General features: G+C 41.1%; 2 protein-coding genes across 2 annotated transcripts; one reads left to right on the top strand and one right to left on the bottom strand.

Moving 5' to 3' along the window:
- The first annotated feature begins 3,923 nt into the window (after positions 1–3,923).
- Positions 3,924–13,085, top strand: LOC101467209 (uncharacterized). Its single transcript, XM_004558601.4, has 5 exons — positions 3,924–4,045; positions 6,547–6,726; positions 7,742–7,966; positions 9,944–10,085; positions 11,042–13,085. Exons 2-5 carry the CDS (start codon positions 6,582–6,584, stop codon positions 11,163–11,165), a joined length of 636 nt encoding a protein of 211 aa, XP_004558658.1. The 5' UTR covers positions 3,924–4,045; positions 6,547–6,581; the 3' UTR covers positions 11,166–13,085.
- A 4,665-nt stretch (positions 13,086–17,750) lies between these two features.
- On the bottom strand, positions 17,751–20,203 carry rpl35 (ribosomal protein L35). Its single transcript, XM_004558603.3, has 4 exons — positions 20,066–20,203; positions 19,471–19,607; positions 18,555–18,636; positions 17,751–17,939 (listed from the first exon to the last, which is right to left on the bottom strand). Exons 1-4 carry the CDS (start codon positions 20,066–20,068, stop codon positions 17,790–17,792), a joined length of 372 nt encoding a protein of 123 aa, XP_004558660.1. The 5' UTR covers positions 20,069–20,203; the 3' UTR covers positions 17,751–17,789.
- Positions 20,204–22,615: the final 2,412 nt, after the last annotated feature.

Here is a 22,615-nt window from a genome sequence, read left to right as displayed (position 1 = left end):
CTCTATCAGCCCAGTCCTTGCTGACCTGCACTGCCTCCCTGTCAAATACCGAATTGAGTTTAAATTTTGTTGCTTACCTTTAAAATCATAAACAATACTGCGCCGTGCTACCTCACTGAACTCCTTAGTCCATATACCCCTGGGAGAGCCCTAAGATCATCAGGACAATTACTGTTAGTGCAGCCTGGATCCCGGTAAAGACCAGAGGTGACCGTGCTTTTGCCCCGGCAGCCTCGAGACTCTGGAACAATCTTCCTGCTGCTATTCGCGCCTCTGATTCTGAAAAGTAACATGCGCTCCTGAGGGCCACAAACTCTCCTCTGCTCTATCAGGTCCCAAGCGAAGGTGAAAGTGAAGACAGATGCAGTGCAGACTTTATGAATTCCTTCTCCACCTGCACTCTGTTCAGGTTAAATCAGTATGATGTGGTGATAAAAGCACCTTAAATCCACTGAGTAATGTCGAGCTGACTTCTTACGCATGACTTTAGTTTTAGTAACTTACCTTTTGAATCATTATCTTAGCTGATAACAGCTAGGGGTATACTGCCTCATGCTGCTGCCTGCAGGACATCTCTGATTGCACCATTATAAAATAAAATAATAAAAATGAAATCCTGCTTGAAATCCTGTCAATGAGGCATTTTAAAGCATGTGCCACCTTACCATAACACAGCTCACTACCCAGCCAGGCATCTTTGCATGCACTTCCTCTTGTCTCTGCAGTGCTCACATAAAAGGGTGCTCTAGATAAAGTCTCTGAATCTTTGGTATAATCTTGTGTAGGTCCACCTCATGCTATCAAAAGAACTGTGAGTCACTACAGGATTAACACAAGACCTCTGCATGCATTTGGATGCCATAGTCTCTTTTGTACAAGCCAACTCTGAGTAGGTTTTGTGGTGCATTATCCTGCAGGGGGGGATTTCAGGGAGTGCTGTTTCCATAGAGGAAGGTTTGTTTGTTCTTTCTAGGTGTGTGATATGTGTCCACATGATTGCTAGGAAACAATGTTTCCAAGCAGAGCATTTCAACAAGTTGATCTGTATCATTCGCTCTCAGTGGTTTTAATATTGTGTCTGAGTGCTTCACTCATATTAGAGTAAAAGGAAGCAACCGCTTGGTGACTAGCAAAACATGTGCTAGTCTCTCAGACAGATTAGCAAAATTTCTCAAATAATGGCTCAAATGCTCAGCAGCTGCTCACATTTTGGTGATGTTTTGCACATAAATCACTATCTTGCAGAGAAAGTACGTCACTATTTGTGGAGGATTTCTGAATTTCAAATCTATGAGGTTCTTGCTGGATGCTTAATGTAAATAGTTACTGTGGATTTCTGTGTATGTGACAGTGGCACATTTGAGGTTTTTGCCAGTTTATCAAAGTTAATTGCTGTATTACTGTAACTGTCAGCTCAGTCCCATGCTAATATGAGTGATAGCCAACCGTCATTTTATTGCCATCTTGATTGACCAAAGTTGCTCTGAAGATGTTACCTGCCTGTGAGTAGCTGCCCACCTGGTCTTCTCCCCATCTTCCAGCAACCAAAGGCAATAAGATTTCATCTTTATTTCGCATGATCACAGTAATTTTGGTCGTCCATTAATCTCCAACTGCTGTTTTACCTTTTTGCTGCAGTAAAAACAGCTCACAGACAAAAAAAATACTTCAAGTAAAACTAAAATATAAGTTCTAAACTACAGAGAAAAGTAGACACTCCCAAAACAACCATAACCACATACTGGAGGATATATGTGTCTCTCTGCCTACGTTTACTTTACAGGGAGTGCAGAATTATTAGGCAAATGAGTATTTTGTCCACATCATCCTCTTCATGCACGTTGTCTTACTCCAAGCTGTATAGGCTCGAAAGCCTACTACCAATTAAGCATATTAGGTGATGTGCATCTCTGTAATGAGAAGGGGTGTGGTCTAATGACATCAACACCCTATATCAGGTGTGCATAATTATTAGGCAACGTCCTTTCCTTTGGCAAAATGGGTCAAAAGAAGGACTCGACAGGCTCAGAAAAGTCAAAAATAGTGAGATATCTTGCAGAGGGATGCAGCAGTCTCAAAATTGCAAAGCTTCTGAAGCGTGATCATCGAACAATCAAGCGTTTCATTCAAAATAGTCAACAGGGTCGCAAGAAGCGTGTGGAAAAACCAAGGCGCAAAATAACTGCCCATGAACTGAGAAAAGTCAAGCGTGCAGCTGCCAAGATGCCACTTGCCACCAGTTTGGCCATATTTCAGAGCTGCAACATCACTGGAGTGCCCAAAAGCACAAGGTGTGCAATACTCAGAGACATGGCCAAGGTAAGAAAGGCTGAAAGACGACCACCACTGAACAAGACACACAAGCTGAAACGTCAAGACTGGGCCAAGAAATATCTCAAGACTGGTTTTTCTAAGGTTTTATGGACTGATGAAATGAGAGTGAGTCTTGATGGGCCAGATGGATGGGCCCGTGGCTGGATTGGTAAAGGGCAGAGAGCTCCAGTCCCACTCAGACGCCAGCAAGGTGGAGGTGGAGTACTGGTTTGGGCTGGTATCATCAAAGATGAGCTTGTGGGGCCTTTTCGGGTTGAGGATGGAGTCAAGCTCAACTCCCAGTCCTACTGCCAGTTTCTGGAAGACACCTTCTTCAAGCAGTGGTACAGGAAGAAGTCTGCATCCTTCAAGAAAAACATGATTTCCATGCAGGACAATGCTCCATCACACGCGTCCAAGTACTCCACAGCGTGGCTGGCAAGAAAGGGTATAAAAGAAGAAAAACTAATGACATGGCCTCCTTGTTCACCTGATCTGAACCCCATTGAGAACCTGTGGTCCATCATCAAATGTGAGATTTACAAGGAGGGAAAACAGTACACCTCTCTGAACAGTGTCTGGGAGGCTGTGGTTGCTGCTGCACGCAATGTTGATGGTGAACAGATCAAAACACTGACAGAATCCATGGATGGCAGGCTTTTGAGTGTCCTTGCAAAGAAAGGTGGCTATATTGGTCGCTGATTTGTTTTTGAATGTCAGAAATGTATATTTGTGAATGTGGAGATGTTATATTGGTGTCACTGGTAAAAATAAATAATTGAAATGGGTATATATTTGTTTTTTGTTAAGTTGCCTAATAATTATGCACAGTAATAGTTAATAATTAAAAATAATTAAAAGTAACGTAATCATAAACAATAAACCAAGAACATCTAAACAGCAGCACGTGTCCCAAGGCATGATGGGAGAGAGCTAGCTGCTCCCCCAACACGCCACAATATGAATATTCACAACAGTATGTATGTAAGAGTTTACTCCAGAAAATAAGGAGAAGCACAAAAGGTTCATTTAATTTGTAAATGTGTCGTTACAAGCTCTAACGTGGAATAATGTTGGTATCCTGCAGCGATTTCAGACAGTCCTGATTCAAGGTGTTCACATCAGATAATAATGAGCATCATTTCAGATTTTTGTTATGTCTATGTTACCCATAAACCCTTGTACTTTGGGATAGTTTACAACACTTGGTTTGGATTTTATTTTCACGCTTTAACAGCTTGAGCCACAGCTCTGTTGGCGCAGGACGAACAGGCCTCTCAATGTTCCAGCAGCACTGTTCCCACCAATTAACCCAGTGGAAAGGAGGAAAAACACCACAGGGTCAAATCATGAACATGCTGCGCGTGATCATATAAACTCCATCAGCTGTTTTCAGCCCATTGTTCAGCTTAAGACCTTCAACATGGTAACCAGAAAGCAGTCATATCGACTATAATGCCATTGTAACATACAAACCAAGGCTTGTAACTATGACAGAAGAAAAACACGTCACCCCACCTCTCCAGCACCCCTACCAACCACAAACAGACCCAGAGAGCAGCGCTCGGCTCCTTAGCAACAGTGGAGTAGGACTACAGTAACACGCCTGCTCCTAAAATCAGCGTTTGGGTGTGGATCCATACTCAGAGGAACATTACAAAATGGGATTTCATTCAACACTGCACTATGTGGTTCCTCAGGGAGACGTGCTGAAAGACTTGAACTAGAGCAGGTAAGAGCAGAACTTTTATCATAGTTAGAAAGTTGCTGAAAGACAGTCTAATGAACTGTAACTCTAACCACACACACATGCTTCTTGTTAAAACACTGTAGATAACCCCGCAAGTCCAAGTGACTGAAACCAAAGGGCCAAATCCGTTCCAGAGGTGCATGCCGTCTGTTTTATTTTAAAATCCATGAGGCTGTTGAAGCAGGCTTGTAAAACCTGCGTGAACAGCTGGCCAGGATTGTCCCAGGTTAGAAACAAACGTCTGTCAGGTCTTCTTATACTATACAAATGGTTATTCTCTAATCAGTCTGCTGCTGGCCACAAAACGCAGCGTTATCTAGATAGTGTCAGTTCACAGCAGCAGTCTTTTCAAGATTCTTTATTTTGCGAGATAAAGACCCCACATTATTAAAGAGATCATCTGCTATTAGCAAGCACCTGGGAAAAGTGGGGAGGGAGAACAGGAAGAGGCCGTCTGCATGACCTAGGGTGAGGGAGGGGCACCCAACTGTTACATGTGGTTGTGATTAGTAATATTTTATTTCTCTTAGGACCATACTGAGTTAGATACAGGAACAGAAGGGTTACACACTGAACAACATGACAAAGAGGACAGAAAGTACTGAAGGTTTATGTCTTCGTCTCGGCTTCTTCCATCTAAGCCTGGCATCCTCCTCTGTCACACCAACTCTCTGAATGTCCTCCTTCATTTATGAACCTTTGCTGAGGTCTTCCTCTTTTCCTCCTGCCTAGCTGCTCCATATTCAACATGTATATGGAGTATTGTCTACTTTATCCTCCATCCCTCTTCTGCACATGTCCAAAACATCTCAACCTTACCTCTCTAACTTGACCTTGACATCTTTAAATCTGCAGCCTCCAGCTCTCTCCTGTCACTGCAGCCTTGTAAAGCTTACTTTCATTCCTTTTTCTTTCACTTCTGCTGCTTTTGCTGCCACAAATCATCCCTAACGCTTGTTTTCACCCACTCCACCATCCCTGCACGGTCTTTCACTTGTCTTGTCCATTGCTTTGACATCAGGCATTAAGTGTGGCAAGCTGATCTGAAACAAACAAACATGCACAAAATGAACTAAAGAGCACATTGGATTTTAAATTACAAGAACAGTCCAAATGTGATTTAAAGACTCAGTTTAATTCAGTTCAATTCATTGTGATTTATGCAGTGCCAAATCACAACTGTTGCCTAAAGGTGGTTTATATTGGAAGGTAAAGACCGTGCAATAACACAGAGAACCACAATGGCCAGAGCCAGTAGCTGTTTCTGATACGGGCGACATGGGCAGTTGCCCAGGGCGGCATCGTGGTGGAGGCGGCATCCAACAAACAGCCAAACAAAGACAGATACATCCATCCAGCCCTCCCTGTTTAGAATTATTTTTATCCCAGAGGTTGTGGGTTGACCCTGAGGTGATGCACACTCCTGAGTGTATTTTTGTTTTCGCTCCTCTCAGTCAGGAGGTTTGAATGGATGTAGGTTGACTCTAGGAGAACAGACCTCTGATTAACTACCACGCTAGCTAAAGGTTTTAATTTTAATTCTTTCTTCAGTCTAAGAAAACATACCAGGCGCATATATCCATATGCAAGCAAATGGATATCATGACAAAAAGCAACACTGTGAATTAGTGAAGGAGTAAAAGGCTTTGCATTCTTTAAAAGAAGCATAAGAGTAACTAAACTGATAATCAGCCATTAGAAAATAAATCAGTATCTATTCGTATTTTCCATTTAGATCCTTTAGTGAGCATAAAAACTGCTGAATTTGCTGTTGTGTTGTCAGTCATGTGTTATAATACATTTCATATTTTGGTTCACAGACTGTTGAATTTCATATATCAACATGTCATCTTGGCTGATTTTGGAAATTTGTACAGTTTTGTGGGAATTTTACACAAATGCTTTGTTACCAAAAGATTAAGTTTATTTGAAAATAATGTGCAGATGCAGCAGTAATGTTGCAGTCTCGATTTTATACTAGTACTCACCACCAAATGAAGAAGCAAACACAAAAACGAGTTGTTTAGCGTGCACAGGAAACCAAAATAAAATGGGGTTTTTTATTATTTATGACTTTTTGCATCGCTGAGACTTTAGATGAATAATTAAAAAAATGTAATTAATGTGGTACAGATGTCCCAGGCCCTGTGCACCGCCTACAGACTTCCTGTATGCAGAGTAAGAAATATTCAGGCCATGTGGTTGACACATTATGTTGTAACATGTAAACCATGGTTTTACTCTGAGAATGCAGATTTTTTATATATATATCTCTATATATTATATAGAGATATATACATATGTTTCAGCTCCTACTAAGTTCAGATTCTTAGAAGTATTTTTTTCATGTAACTCCTTAATTTCATGAGAATTGCAAGGCCCATAAAAGTGCTTAGTGTAATAGCGTTCAAAAACAAACCTAGTGAAAGTACATTTGATGCTCACTGCCTGTGTCCTGTCTGTCTTTGCATGTTTGCTGACAGATGAATGACAGCAGCACTGTGATAGAGGTGAAAGCATGAATGACCACAGTGAGCAAAGAAGGAACGTTCAGTCCAAATCCTTTCAAGCGGGTACAGGACTCCACCTCCTTCCACCAAGACTGAGGACGTCTACTGGCACGTGGCTTTCGTCCAGAGACTCTGAGCGTTTGGGCCTCCAAGGTGTGTAGTATCAGTTTTAAAATATTGTGAGTGCTCACATGGCCTCACTCCCTGGTATCTAGCAGTTCTGCGTCCCATGCTGCTAACTTTATTTCTCAGTACCTTCCAGTAATTATAAATTCCTGCTTGGCTTGTACATTCTCAGTCACAGCCCCAAAACTCTGGAAGCTTCTCCCTCTTCAGATTAGCTCCTCTACCTCACTATCAGTCTTCAGTTCCCAACTGAAAACATACTTCTTTTCATGAGGTTGTTCAGCTTCAGACTAGCTTTAACGTAACGTGTCGTTTTCTGCAGTGCTTATCTTTCACTTCTATTATTTTGTTATTATTGACTATCATTTATATATTATATTAGTTACTATATTTTTACTCAATTTTTATTTTTATTCCCTTTTCTTTGTAAATTATTTATATTGTTTTTTTGTTTTTATTTTATTTTACTCATGGTGCAGGACCTTGGTCCAGTCTTGACAACATGCTGTGATTGCAGTCAGTGTTTCACAGACCAGTTCCAGTGGAAAGATAAATATTCCTGTGAAATGGTTTTCCATATGTCACATGTTGTAATGTTTTATCACAGTGTTTTATTTGACTTCAAGGAACAAATGTGATCCACGACAGTTCCACCTGTTACAAGACTGAACTGGCAACATTGTTGCTGCCTGATACCACAGCACACCTTCAGTTGTGATTAACAGTAAAGTTTTCTTTCTTTTCACGTTAGTTTACTTTATAAAAGTTTGAGCTTCCACTTAAGAAGGCACTCACAAGATATTTATCTCAATGTGGAATATGATGCCGCCATCTCCAGGGTCTCCCTTTTCCTTAACATACCTATAAAGGTTCTTTGGCAGTGGCACATTGATAAGTAACCATAACCCAAAGGAAAAGACAAGTGTAAATGTCAGGAGAATAAAACCTGTCTTGTTTTGTGATGTATGGAGTTATTCCCATTTGTTTTGCTAAATATTGTATATAATATGATGAAGATTAATTTTCCAATTTTCTGTGACAGTGCAGGGGTACTGCTGCCCCCTCCTGCAGAGGCCCAGCAGTGGAAGGGTGATCCCACAGAGCAGAGGGGGAGGAGATGAGAAACTGCTCAGCAGCATCAGGCTGAGGCTGGAAAGCAGAGCAAAACCAGCATCAAGGTCCAAAACTGGGAGCAGACCTGAGACGACCTCACAAAGTGGAGCTCCCACTGTGGGCCAAAGCAAAGATCCAGTCGATGAAAGAACAGGTGAGTGGATCCAAAAGCACGTCCAGTGCTAATGACGTTCACAATGTGTTTTCAGTTTTCACTCCACAGCAGGCACACGGCCTTCATTACATGTTACATTTGTTTAATTCTAGTGATTACTCTACACTAGATCCACAAATATGTTTGTTTAACAGGCCAAAACGATGAAAAATGCTCCACACAACTCTATTTATTCTCACTTACACTTTGGTTTGAATATAAATATTTTTGAAAAGTTATTATTTCTTTCATTTTGCCTTGGCTCCATCATTATAAGATAACATGGGCCTATGTCCTGCAGTATTTGCTGCTGTTTATTTATTTTTCTAATATGAAAAGTGGAATCAGTTCTTATGTTTTTAGTACAAAAGGACAACTGACTAATTAAACATCTGTGATGCAAACCAATACAATGCATAATCCAAATAGAGAAAGCCAAGGTTAAGCCACATGTACAACATAGTCATTGGCACTAAAAGCACAGTGAATATAAAGATGGGAAAATGTTGTTTTTCCACTGAATTGCTTGGAAGTTACACACTGCTTGAAATGACTTGCAGTCTTATTTGTGTGTACTTTCCTTTTAAATGCAGACATGCATGCACAGCTTAACATCACACTATTTAAAATGACTTTTATTACAGTTATTTCTTCTTTCTATGATTTCACTGTTGTTTCAAACAAAACACATTAAATTCCCATTAAGTTCTAGGGGAGTTTGTATCATTTGGTCATGTGACATATTACAAAGCGCAGTCCTATAGTTCAGTCACACTAAAGTACAAATAGGATTGCAACCAGGAAAAATGTGTGATACATTCAAGTGTTCATATTCAGTATTTCAGTGCAGTGACCACCACAGTCAGAAGGCGATCGCTGTCCTGCATCAACTGCCTCGCTATTGATGCTAAAAAGTTCTGTTTCAACTTATGCTGAACTGAATTTAAGTAGTTCTGTGTTTGCAGAAATAAAAATAAGATATGTTTACAGTTTTTTTCCATATCATTAAAAACATTATTAGAAACATCTCATTCACAGCTTGAGCCCATTCAGTCCCACATTAACAGCAGACTGATTCTGTCTTATTGATACCAATCAAGACAGAATCACAGCCTCTTCAAATTCATCCATCCCACAGGCTTAGGCTTCAGTTAACGTCCCTCTGTTCATAACAATGTTACCATTTGGATCAATCAATTATAAAAGTTCTTAAACGAAAATGTCAAAATGAATCCTTTGAAATGTAACCTCATGGTTTTAAAACTATGATTTTTAAGCAAACTCAACCCTGACCCCAGTAAATGCTCTTTGAAGTAAGACGTAGATGTCATTCAGATTCATGTATAGGTATTTAAGAAACGTCTTTGATGTTCAGCTTTGAGAAATTCTACAGTTTGATTGATGAAAATAAACCAGATGTGATTTGGGGATTTGATCAAACAAACACAATATCGTCTTTATTATTGAGAACTATCTGGTGGTATTCATGTGTACGTTTAGCAATGATGGCTAAAGCTGCTGTTTTTTCACACTGCTAACCACTTAAAAGAGCTTTTGATCAACACACATGCACACAAACACAACAGCTTCCATCTGCCTGTAAATCTCTATAATCATATCCAGACAACATGCGTATATGAATTCTTCTTCTGGCTTTGGAGAGAAACAGATGTTTGTGGTGACTTTAGCAAATAATCTCATTTCATTGTCAACTGACATGAAAGTCTCTGTTTTGCATTCTTTCTCTATTTTTCTATTGGCTTTGCTGTATTTGGATTAATGGATGTTTTTGCTGCAGTTTGGGTAATTGCCTTTTGGATATCCTCTAGTGATAAGCAGACACAGTTGTTCAGATGTAGTCATGCCCAATCTATCACCCAGATCAAGCGGTAAATGACATCTGCAGTGTAGATGTGTCTAAGTTCAAAGCTGCGTGTCTTAGAGTGATAAACTCTTTGAAACACATACTCTGCACAGAGACCTCGAGAACCCCCTGCGACAGCGAGAGGCCGGCTCGACACACACATCCTGCTTCCACAAAGGTTTCAGAGCTCCATCTATATCTGCCGTCATCACTGTGTGAAGATGAGAAGCAGGACACAGACGGACGGGAGATGAGGTATGAGCACAGAGGCTGTTCTAAGTCATAGGAAACGATGAATCTGCATCACTTTCAGCTTTGTTTGGGATAAACATTTGTAGTTTTCACCCTCCTTTCCCAAACAGGTCTCAGAAGTGATGTCAGCACGAGGGTGGGGAGACAAAAACTATTTTCCCAAGCAATTAGAGCAACTGCAGTGCATGGAAAGTCATGTCCGCTGGGCCTAAATGGGATTTGTTATATCCATGGCATTATTCCATGCAACAAAGAAGGAAAAAGGATAAAGTTACAGGATGTTTTATAAAAAGAAACTCTGTAAAATACCAGTGCAGTGACAGGGGGAGACCCTGGGATTCACTGGAACTGGGTGTTCATCAAGCATGTACAACATTGTCTTGTTTCTCAGAGCCAAGAGCAGTAATCCCACACAGCCGGGTGTAAGCAGAATGACTGCATATTATTCCCATCAGTGTGTTCAGGAGATAGGAGCTGATATTGGACCACGACAGAGCTGTGCTTATATAACATGTAACTGTATCACAAGAGGGTGTACGCAGAATTTAACCATTAAGAACATCTTCTTATTTATTTCAGTTTCTTCTTATTTATATTCTTGTTCTTGAGGACAGAATATCTCAACCCAGTCGCTGGTAACATGCTGCCCCCTGCTGCTGTGAGTGTTTTTATTACATTTCTCAAAGGATCATCAGTAAAAAACAAAAACTTCTGAAAGGAACGATGGAATTATTGTACCATTACATCCTAGCTAGAGACGTTTTATTCCTGATGTGGTGAAGATCAGTGACAAACTAGAAAACAAAACATTAGTTAGCTTTTAAAAATAGTCGAAAACATCTCGTAGGAACAGCTAAGGTACTCCTGCATACGCACAAAAACATATACTATACACTATGTACCACGCACACTTATCATACTGGTTCAAACTGGGACATATTCATTGTGTTTCCTTGCAGGAATTTATCAGAGGAGACCAGCGGTGAAGAACGTGAGGTCAAACTAACCATCTCACACGTGTCACACACCAGTGAAGACGAGCCTAATCCAGGACTCAGCAGTCCACAGCACATCACCAGCTGATCACAACCTTCTGAGTCAGTTTAACCCCAAAAGAATCACCACATGACCAGCGCACACAAACACACCTAATGAGGTGGTGTAGTTTCTCCTCAGATATATATCAACGCTCTGCTCAGAGAGCTGGGTGACCTCTGAGGGACGACGGTGTTTATGCACTGCAGGGACACCTGAGAAAATGTCAAACTAATGAGATCTCTGTGGACAACTGACATGCCAACATATACTGTTAGTGGAGCAGGAGTGTTGTTTCAAAATAAAACCTGGACAAATGACAGCTGTAGCGACAAACTAGAAAAACGTGAGGATGAAGAGAACAGGACACGGCTAACAAACAACCAAAGAGTTTATTAGAGCGATAGAAACCACAGAGTTCACTGAAGTCCTGTGACCAGCTGATCAAGCACTTCCAGACTGCAAACAGTCCGTTTGAAGGCCGTGTTACTCAGGTGTGTTCACCTGTAACTACAGCTACATAGGTTTGTCAATGACTTTGTACATTTTATTTTGTTATGCTCCACATTCAGCTTTTCTTCCATCCACACGGATGTTGGACTGATTTAGGATTCATGATTATTCAGTTTACCTGATTATGTGTTTTGTGTTGTAATAACTGAGAAGCCATCAATGAATAGAAAGAAGAATTTGTGTATTATTTTGTCTCGTTAAAGACGTTTGTTTCTTAGTATATAAAACAAATAACTCATTTGTTTTACTTGTATTTATAATAACTATGTGTGATTTTTCTGCGTCAGCGGTCCTTCTGGAAACAAATGATCCAAAGTACACAGTCCATGGTTGTCTGCTGACAGGCAGTCCGCTATCAGCTACAGCTGCTGCTGTTGGTGCACCTGGTGGTTATTGTAGTCACTGTTCTAACTTTAAGGCTTTATAAACCCAAGTGGCCAAGTTACAGGTTATTGCTGTACTTTAGTCTTTTAACATGAGAGTCAATAGGGACTCAGTGATGTGTCAGAAAACAATGAAAAAGCCTGTTTTTCAGTCACTCTCCTCTCTAAAGCAGCAGCCTTCTGTCAGGACAAGCAGGATGAGCAGTGTTCGATCATTCATTACTCACGTACCGTCAGTCCTTTCTTTCATTACAGCTAAAACAGCGTCTGCCAAGTTTCTCTCATGACTGTTTGCATCCATCCTGTAAATTACTGCCATCTCGTGGCTCAATAAAAAAGGCAACCCAAACATGCATTTTCACATCAAAGCTCTTGATTGACTGAATATTCTCAGTTTAAAGTCCTAATTATTCCAGCAGCAGTGGAAAATGAATGAGCTGGAGTTACATTTCTTTTTCCTTTGATTTGTTAATTGTACAAAGAAAAACTTCTTGGCTCAAGTTAAAGTTCTCCTTTTAAGGTGACAGTATGTTATTGCTATCGTCACTGCTGGTTGTTAGTGTTAAAGTGTCTTTTATTAAGCATTCAACAAATCAGCTGTAGGGTCTGACTTGTTCTGTAAGAGGTGTGTGATTCTTCTCATTGTGCTTTAAGCACACTGTAGAATAGAGCCAGGCCGAGGCGAGCTGCAGTGTTCGGCGTCCTGCGTGCAATCTGTCGCATCTGTGTCGCGTCTTCTTGCTGGCCTCCTGTCGGCAAACAGGTAGCAGATCATGCACCACATGCTCTGGAGAGATCTGGGCACCACTGCTGCTGCGAAAGGGTCTCAGTGCACAGGAGCCTGTCAGCAGGAAGAAGAACAGCTGGGAGCGACGCTCACTGACACACAAGCAGAAACAAGGATTTAGAGCAGACGAGAGCCTGAGCTTTGGGCTCACAGGGATTACTTCTACATCAACTGATGCCATTACTGGAAACTTGTTTATATGAGCATCTACGTTCCCCTCTCGCCGACAGAAGATGGGAAGAAACTATAAACTTTTTTTAAACAAAACTTTGCACATTAAATGAAAATTAAATGAGCACGACCTGATGTTTGGACTCTGTTACTTGTATACAGTCTCACTATTTGCTTTGTATCACTTTCATCTTGAACAGTCGTGGACTTTGTGACATCTGATCTACAATAAACATCATCACTAAATGATGTTGTTTGGAATCCAAGCAACACTTTCATGCTCCTGCTGAGGAGTGAACATGATGATAAAATGGAACAACATTTTATAAGTTGTTAGGTTTGGATTACTTATTGGACTCAAACCATTACCAAGGAGGAAGTATGCAGCTGCACTGAAGGAGAGGATGATGAGGAAGATGGTGCCTACACCCAGGTCTCCCACGGCACAGGACAAGCACAGAGGCTCTCCACCCAGATCTGCAGGGGCTCCCTGCTGCTCAGGCTCTGCTCTTGGTTGACAGACGTGGACTGATTTGGATTACAGTGGTAATGCACGACTGTCATTGGGAGCTTGTTGTGAGCTGAGACAGGAGAAGAAGACGAACAGCAGAGGGATTGAGCCAACTGCCACATTTGTAAAGCAGAAAAACTTCTTTTCTTCTAGTGATAAAATAATCTCAAATTCTCTGTTTTAAAAGCATATTTAATAAAATACAAAATAAACCCTGTAGCGGTGAATGTTTTCAGGATCACAGTTTCAAATTCTAAGCATCCTCACACCTCTTTCCTGGTGTTTTTTTTTTCAGTTGGAGGAGTTTAAACGTGTCGTGTATGAATTATGATTTTAAAACTTCATTTTTTTAAACATGTACTTTTCAAAGAGTTTACTACATGTCCACTCAGTTGGACAACTGATGTGTATGGAGTGACACATCAGTGTCCAATGTAGTGGTAGCGCTGCAGAGATGATATTTCTCGACTGGCCGGGAACGCCGTGGTGTTCCCCGACAAGCCGGAGGAGGTGTGTGGGGAGAGGGAGGTCTGGGCTTCTCTGCGACCCTGCTCTGCATAGGAGGAAGAAGATGGATGGAGATTTCACAGTGGCTTTCATTCTTTATTAGTGTTTGCAAAGATCTGACCAGTTTTAGGTACTAACTTTAACTGCTTGTCATATCACATGTTAGTGAGTAAGGTAAAGAACTACTTTCACCTCTCATTGTTAGTACTTTGAACTACTGCACTTCACAACTTTTCAGTTTACCTGTACTGAAATAATGCTACAGTGTCGACACACACACACACACACACACACACACACACACACACACACACACACACACACACACACACACACACTCACAGCAATCGACTGAAAGACTTCAAGTCTAACCTGACAACATTTATGGGGAAAAACCCACTGACCTTCATCACAAATGACCAAACATCACTTTAAGAGGATTTAGAGGAAACAGGTTGTTTAAATTATCAGATGGAGACTTTTGTGAATTCAGTAAAAAAAGAAAATGACCAAAGAACGCCTGACACATCAAACCCAAAGAGGCAACAATTAGTCTACAACTGCATATTTTCAATGGCAAGAAAAACACATCCCATTAGAGCTGTGGGTTTAAAGGGGGTAAAATATAAAGAAACGAGGGGTGGGTTGAGAATTTTGCACAATATTGTACATTCATCCCCGAGTAAGACTGAAGGAAAGAGATGACTTCTATAAGACTATAACGTCTCTCAGTAAATTCCTTTAACTGGGCTGGTTCTTCAGCCACGGGCCTTTTTTACTCCCAAACACCAAGAACACACACAGCGCTGTGATCTCAGTCAGCAGCTGCACAGTCTCTTGAGTCACGACATGGTGTAGATTTCAGGCGGGAGCGCTGGGGACACACTCCCCCAATATTTAGAACACATACATTTACAACAGATGAACTACGACAACAGTCCTCAGTGAGGAACAGGAGAGTGTGATGAGCAGCGTTTGGAGAGTTTTTCAAGGTTCTTTCAGCTATTAAAACACATTTACTATAGCTGAACATGCACATTCACGAAGACACGAGACAAGCCTGATGTTAGACCAGTCAGCTCAATGCGTCACCATCTCTGGAAGGATGAAAACACAACACAGCACAACAGAGTCAAACATGTTTACAAAATAGGACAATCAGGATAAAATTACCTGAGAAACCTGCAGAGAATTTTTAAAGCAATCCAGAACAGAAACCTCACAGCAGTTTTTTCCAGTTTATGTCAGCCAGTGCTAATTTTGTTTGAGCATGCGTTCCTTTAAAGACATCGATACTGATGTTGGAAAAGGTCAAGTGGTGCATTAACAACTAGAATGTGGGAAACTTGCTGTCTTACAGTTAAAATATCCCGTGCGAGACGTGTAAGGCATCCGTGAGTGCTCCAGAGAAAACCTATGCTCACATTCACAAAGCAGGTCTACAACTACGGAAGAAAGATGTTTAACGTTTAATGTTTTCTGAAAACTCAATAAGCTGTGAGCCACGGCCTTGTGTTTGTGTTTCCTTTACATAAATCAAGACGTTTCCTTCAAAAATGACTGCAGGGTGAAGGAAACAAAGTGTCTACAGTTCAACATTTCCTGGGATTGGATGCCAACACAGAGTACAAAGGAAGCCTTAATCAATGGTGGAAACCACTGGAGTTTATCGAAATGTTTACCAGAGGTTAAAACAGTCAGGTGGGAACTGTTCACAGCTCAAATTCACAGAGAGAGACGTGCTGAGGCGAATAGTCTCTACAGTTGGTGTGACATAAATCTACATGCTCGTTAGAGTAATGCGTCTGTTCTACCTGACAATGAGGCATGCTGCGACATCGGTGCAGTCACTTCCTGTGAAGTCATCCGGCAGGGAGAAATGCTGGCAGGGGCTGAAGGACAGGAGGACCTCTGTGTCCACCGGGACCACACTGCCTGCTGCCACGGGCTTCAAACGACCCAGGAAGCCGTCTGCATCTTCCATAGCCTTCAGGTTTATAACTCCGCTGCCATTCTCCATGATGCATTTGCAGCTGTTGACTCTGAAGCAGCCTGCCTTCTTAGCAGATCTCCCATGAGAGGAGGCAGTCGGGCAAAACAGGCCCAAACAAACAGATAGTGTGAGGAAGACAGCGTTAGGGATCATACTGGCGGTGTGAGCCGCAGCAATGGACAGGGGCGAGTTATGTGCTGTGAGGTACCTCAAGTGTAGCTGACAGTATGGTGAGGGTAGAAAAGTAATTAGAGTAAAGGTGATTACCATTCCTCACATTCCTAAGACTCTCTAAGCTCAGATTAATGCCCCTGCATACACAGAAATACACACAGACAAGCCCGGCGTCCTCATGGAAGAACTCCATCATCACACATTAAAACCATTTTCCTAACTTGATGTACACAGTAGACCAGCACTGATACAGCGCATACTTTACAGGACCTGTGAAGGTGCTCTGGCTTCAGGAGATTAGCACCAATTAGTACTATTACAGGTGCTAATTATTAATATTGTAGGCTCTTTACAGTATGAAACGCCTTGAGGCAACTGTGGCTGTGATTTGGTTCTATATACATAAGATTTAACTGAGCCTGTGAACAAGGTAGAGCTTCTATAGAGTTTGGATCTGTCAATCAAACACATCCAACAGATGCTGAGATCGATGGAATCTAGATAATATGGAGAGCTCGTCTTCATGTTCCTCAAACCCTTCCTGAATAATGTTTTCAGTACAGCAGGGTGTGTTATCCTCCTGAAAGAGGCTGCTTGCAACAGGGAACATCACTGCCATCAAGGGTTAGATAGTTGTTTAGATAAGCTGTACGTGTAAAGTCGCATCAGCATGGAAGACAGAACCCAAAGTACATGAAGCAGGCGGTGCGGGAGCTGCATGTCATCAATTTTTGCCTTTTGTATTAATTCTAAACCACTTCAGTCTGATATGAATTGATTGTCTTTTCAGATCTATTTAAATGTGCGTGTTTGTTTGTGGCAGAAATCATCATGTTGCCCTAAAAAACACAAAGTTAAATGGTTGTATAACTTTAAATAGTTTAAGTTCATATATCGTGAGGCACTGTTTGCTGACTAATGGTATAAATGTATGTCCCCAAACACCGTGTACCAGCTCCTGTTGTGAAAAACATGTTATTGGCTGCAGTGAGACTTCCAGCGTTGTGCCAGTTAACCCAGCACCATCACTGAGCTGCTGTTGGTAGACATGACAGATCTGATATTAAGCAGATGCTACGACTAAGTTGTTCGTAGTTGCCACAGTGCCTTTGAAATAGACTTCACAAATTCACAGCACGAGTCATTCAGTATTTGGGATGTTACTGCCCTGACTGTGCTGCCCTCTAGTGGTGTTTTTGGCTATACACAGGTCATTAGATTGATAAACACAGAATGTCCCTTTGAATTGCTGCTGAAATTAACTTCAGGCATCTCCTTTTTGAAGGCCCCCACCCAAAAAAACCCCATTGGGTTCAAAAGTGAGATTTTTCCCCCATTTAAACAAGCCCACGATGCAAGTCCTTAGAAATCCTGTATAGTTAGGATAGATCAGAAAAAAGTGATTATAGCTCCACAGCAGAGACTGTGTTCAAATGAGGAGCAGAGCCTACTTTTATTTTTTTTAAGAGGCTCCAGACAAAATACGATCCCTCTGACTGTAACAGAGACACTAAAGAGCAACGTTACTATGACATAGAAACATGGTCTGGTTCATGTATGTATTTAAGTGTTTATGGAGAAACAACACAAACAGTACGTTCCAAAGATTTTATTTTGTTACTAGAAAATGCCTCTAAGCTTTGACGGCATATTTGCGGACCGAGTAGAGGAGGTCTTTCTTCTGCTGTTTCTTGGTGCGCAGGCTCTCTTCGTGCTTGTTGAGCCGGCGGCGCAGAGCTCTGGTCTTCTTGGGTCTCAGATCCAGGGGCTTGTACTTCTTGCCCTGCAAAAACGGTTATGTTTCAGTCAAGCTAAAAAGCATAAATCACAATAAAAATCCATCTGCAAGCACGGATGTGTCATGTTTTAGAGAGCAAAATTTTTGCGTGAGGGTTCACTGCAAACACAAGAACTCAGCATGGCTGCATCCGGATGCATTAATGCATCAGAGCATCACACTGTGATTACACTGACTAAAACCTTACAACATGTAACTGAACAAAGAGTGACACAGGAGAAGTTTCTAAATGTTATTCTGGCTCATGTCAAAGCATCACAGCTTTTATACCCTGTGCTTATGTAATCTTGTTGTTAATAACAGTGATTACTTGTTTTAGTCAAACAACCGATTGGCTGTTATGAATTTAATTGATGTTGGTGGAAACAAACTTTATTTTATCAAATTGAAGTAACAAAAACATTTAATTAACCTGTAATTCTTACTGGTACGAAGAGCAGGCTAATCACAGCCGTGCCTTATTTAGAATTCTTACTTCTTAATATCAAATACAGTCACAAGTAATTTTGGTAATCAGCTGCGATGCATCAGCAAGAACCGAAGGAGTTTGAAGCAGGCAGATGTGTGTGTTTTAACATGGGAACAGCTGGAGGGGCTCACCTTATAGAACTTCCTCAGATTCTCCTTCTGTGTCTGGTTGATTACAGTCAGGACTCTGGCGATGGACTTGCGAACAACACGGCTGTGAAGAATAAACAGCAAAGTCAGCCGTGCAACCACTTAGGAAAGTGTCCAAGATAAGAGCACATTAGCTGTTTTAATGTACTTAAAAACACTGCAATGATTCTAACAAATGTCTTGTTGTGTATGTATTTCAGGTCAGGCAACAAAAACAGAGTGAACCACACATCAATATACAAACACGCTTTTAAAATACTGGACCAAAGTCAATGTTAAGGCAAAAATGAAGACTTAAAGACAAATCCGTGGGTCTTTAAACAATCATTTTTGGTTATATTGTTTCTTCATTTGCTCTTCTTAGCTTTTAAGTCATTGTTCATATTCGCTCTCAGGTATTTCAATTACACATTTTAATAGAATATTGCTTCCTAAACACATTAAAAGGGACACGGCCAACAAATCAGCCAGAGCTAGAAGTCTGAGCAGTCACATGTTACTCAAATGACTCAACATCCATGTAAACTTCTGTTAAACTACATGCAAGTTTCTCTTTAGATGGGGTTACCTATAGCAAAGAAATGTATCCCCAGGACAACTCTTTCATAGTGTGTGCCAACTCTGAACTTGCTGACTTTATGGTCAATACTTATTCTGTACTTCTTCAAGTGACAGCAGTGAGCCATGGAATCCAAACCTATTAGCTAGATTAACCCAGCGAAACAACAGCAAAACTAAACATTTCTCATTACAACTGTGGTTGGGAAAGTATTTACTCAAGTGCTATCAGATGCTAAGTGAATGACATCCCATGCATCCCTGACTACAAGTATCTATCTGACCGGTTAAGGATCATCTGGGTTGGTTTGGTTCAGTAGGATTTATGTTCAGTACTCACATCTTGGAGAGTTTGGAAGCAGCTCCACCAGTAACCTTGGCCACTCGCAGCTGGGACAACTCATTTTTTAGGTCGTCGAGCTGCTTCAGCAGCTCCTCCTTCTTCTTGCCCCGCAGATCTCTTGCCTTGATTTTGGCCTGAATGACAGAAAACAAGCAAACACGTTGTAAGGAGAGCATGGGCATTAACACGCCATCGGTTCGGCTAACACGCACAACGCAACACTATCTAACATTATCATCCGTACGTTACACATTCGCATTACTTAGGGGAAATATTCAAGCTACTTGCTACCAGTATTAACAAGGACACGTTATTTGTACCAAATGCTTCGGTTCAACTACCCAGCAGCAGTAGATACTTGTCGCTATTTTTTCCACTAGCTTCAGGTTAGCAACTCAGCTGAGCGGCGCTGGTCGGTACGAGCGCTCCGTAATAAATCATTTTATTCTATTCTGGTAGCAGCCTGCCTGTCAACATACGCACTAACAAGTACCCAAGAAGTTTATGAACGCATATAGCACGAAACAGACGGGTTTCTGCGGCTCTTAAAGACCAAAAATTGGCAGTTAGTCGAAGAGTGAGAGTCCCCCACCATGTTCCTTTTCGCTGCTCCGTCGGAAAGGCCGGACGCACCGCGTGCTCACAAAAAGCAGTTTCCGGAGATTTTTTTCTTCGTCATTTCAGTTTCTCACCGTGCAAACAGCGCCACCGTGGCGCGGAGGACTGAACAACACACCCACCCACGCAGTACGATCGCTTCCAGTGGAACACCCCCCGGAAGAAAAACGGGTACAAACAAATGAAAAGAGACACTTTTATATAACTTTGATATAATCACAGACCAAATGAAGCCGCTAAACAAAAAAAGTACAACTGTATTATTGTCATTTCCTGATCTCAGGACATGGGACGTGTGCAAAATCTTTGCATATCAGAGTTATATTGCCACAGTAGTGTCAGAAGTGTGGGGAAAAATCAGGTAACGTTGATTTTCTAACCAAATGTGCAGAATTTGAAACAAATGTAGGCAGGTGCTGCTTTTCAAACCCAACTAAACAGCCAAACTACTTCACACAGACGGCTCTAGACTACGTGATCCTGTAATTTACCTTTACGTTTATCTTTCTTGTTTACTGCTAGGAAAAAAACCCTGACACATCGACCAAAACATATCAGCCTTCCCCGTTATAACTCCAAAACCATTACCTGCATGGTCATCAGGGGCACCTCCAGACCTTTTTCATAAGGCTGGCCAAATGGGGGCCACTAAAATAGTGGTGTGTCACGCCAAAAACAGAATTTCCAGTTTTATTACACTGTAGTCAAATATAGGTTATTTGAAAAATACGGCAAAAAAGGGAGAAAGATTGGGGTCAATGGGGGTGTCAATCTGAATGGGGTCTGAATAATTTTAGATGACCAAAACTAGGCACTGTGAATCCACCTTAGTTTATAAATTGTGGACACACACTTCTAATCTGTGTGGGTTTGCATTTTTCTTTTCCAATTTCCATTTTCTTTAAAGGGGTAACAAACAAGCAGAAAAAACACTGAAGCTTTATAAGTTCAAACCATCACTGCAGTTCCTCTAGGGTCCACTTCTGCTGCCGCTAAAAGGAAGTCAGACCATGAAGTGTCCCATTTTAAAATGCCAGTTTTACAGCACTGGAAAGCCTTTGGATTAACACCCCCATAACACATAGTTTTCGTTTTCTGGTTATTGGAATACAGATATAACAGTTAGCAGCATGCTAACAACTGTAGCTGGTGGCACTCTACCAACTGAACTACAAGGATCACAGAACTGGAGATATTTTAATGGATTATCTGTTGGATTTTATCTGGTCTGGTACAGATCAGCTTTTTCTTCAGTTTTGGTAAGGAAAGTTTTTGTATTTCATTATCGTTTTACTTGTTTAGTGTTCATGTGTCTATAAAAAAAATGGTGAGGCCTCATAATAATAATAATAAACCAATGGGTGATATCTTGGTGGCCACAGTTTGCAACACATAATTAAGAGTGTTTTATGATCTAAATAAAGTGGACATTCACAGCTGTTGAAAAGCCGATGTGAATAACCAGACCAACGCACAACAAACACGTCTTTCTGAATGACTTTGAGCTACTCTGTACCAGTGGTGCCTCCCAGAGTCACAGAATAAAACAGTCATAGAAACATCACTGAGTCATTAAAAACAAAAGGCAGAAAAGCTCTTTGAGTGTTTAACACAGCAGAATCAACCAGGTTCAAAAGTGCATTCGTCATTTCTTTGATTCTCAGAGTATAAAAGCTGACGCAGTGTCCATAACCACGTCAGTCTGCTACCTGTAATAATAAACATGATGGCAAATCTGCAGTCAAAGATGTGCTCTTGCTTTCTCTATATACAAACAGATAAAACTTCAAATCACATGACTGACACTCAGGACAAGACACCGTTATGGACAGTGTGACGAGCTGGGGCAGAAACATGTGTGGGCTCAGGTCTATGATAACGATAAATATTATAAACGGATCACTGTTGACATTCACTGATTTATAAAGTTTTCAATGCATACAGTATGTACAGATTTCTCTTTATAAACAGCCAAGTGGAATGTACTTTGATTTACATCAGCAAAGGCAGGTGAAGGCAGAGCCTTTCCTTCATCATTTACAGAGCATTCACCTTTTTTATCATATACAGCTGTGGTCAGTTTACAAACTCGCATTTTGGACTTCAGTGATTTCTTTCAGCCGTTCTTTTTCCAAGGTGGACTGGTTATACAGTATGTGTCTTTAACAACTTAAAAAAAAAACAAGAAGAACTGGGTATTATTTTTTATTTTGAATTGTCTCCAAAGGGCAGTTGGCTTCATGTCAAGTTTGCAGACGTCTATTTCGGAGCGGGGCCTTGTTTCTCGGTCAGCACTCTCTCAGTCCATGTTGATGTAAAACTCACTTCATTGTGGATGCTGTTAGTAGCAGCTGTTAGCAGTTCATAGCAGACCTGACCCTTGGTGGTTTCTGGGTTGCTCCTGAACATCCTAACCAGTGTCTCATTTCAGAATGACAGCTCGACTCTTCTTCCAGACACTGGTGAGGTGGTGAGACACTGGAATAACTTGTACTTATGTACAATAGTTGAACTGATGATCTTG

Source organism: Maylandia zebra, linkage group LG12 (genome assembly GCF_041146795.1).
Source record: "Maylandia zebra isolate NMK-2024a linkage group LG12, Mzebra_GT3a, whole genome shotgun sequence".
NCBI classification, from domain to species: Eukaryota; Metazoa; Chordata; class Actinopteri; order Cichliformes; family Cichlidae; genus Maylandia; species Maylandia zebra.
This window is presented reverse-complemented; position numbering and strand designations above follow the sequence as displayed.

Excerpts from the sequence above, each read along its gene's own strand:
- LOC101467209 (XM_004558601.4), top strand. The coding sequence starts at position 6,582 with ATGAATGACCACAGTGAGCAAAGAAGGAACGTTCAGTCCAAATCCTTT. Across the intron at positions 7,967-9,943 it reads TCCAGTCGATGAAAGAACAG|AGACCTCGAGAACCCCCTGC; the intron begins GTGAGTGGATCC and ends TACTCTGCACAG. Across the intron at positions 10,086-11,041 it reads ACAGACGGACGGGAGATGAG|GAATTTATCAGAGGAGACCA; the intron begins GTATGAGCACAG and ends GTTTCCTTGCAG.
- rpl35 (XM_004558603.3), bottom strand. Across the intron at positions 18,637-19,470 it reads GCTTCCAAACTCTCCAAGAT|CCGTGTTGTTCGCAAGTCCA; the intron begins GTGAGTACTGAA and ends TATTCTTCACAG. Across the intron at positions 17,940-18,554 it reads ATCTGAGGAAGTTCTATAAG|GGCAAGAAGTACAAGCCCCT; the intron begins GTGAGCCCCTCC and ends CCGTTTTTGCAG.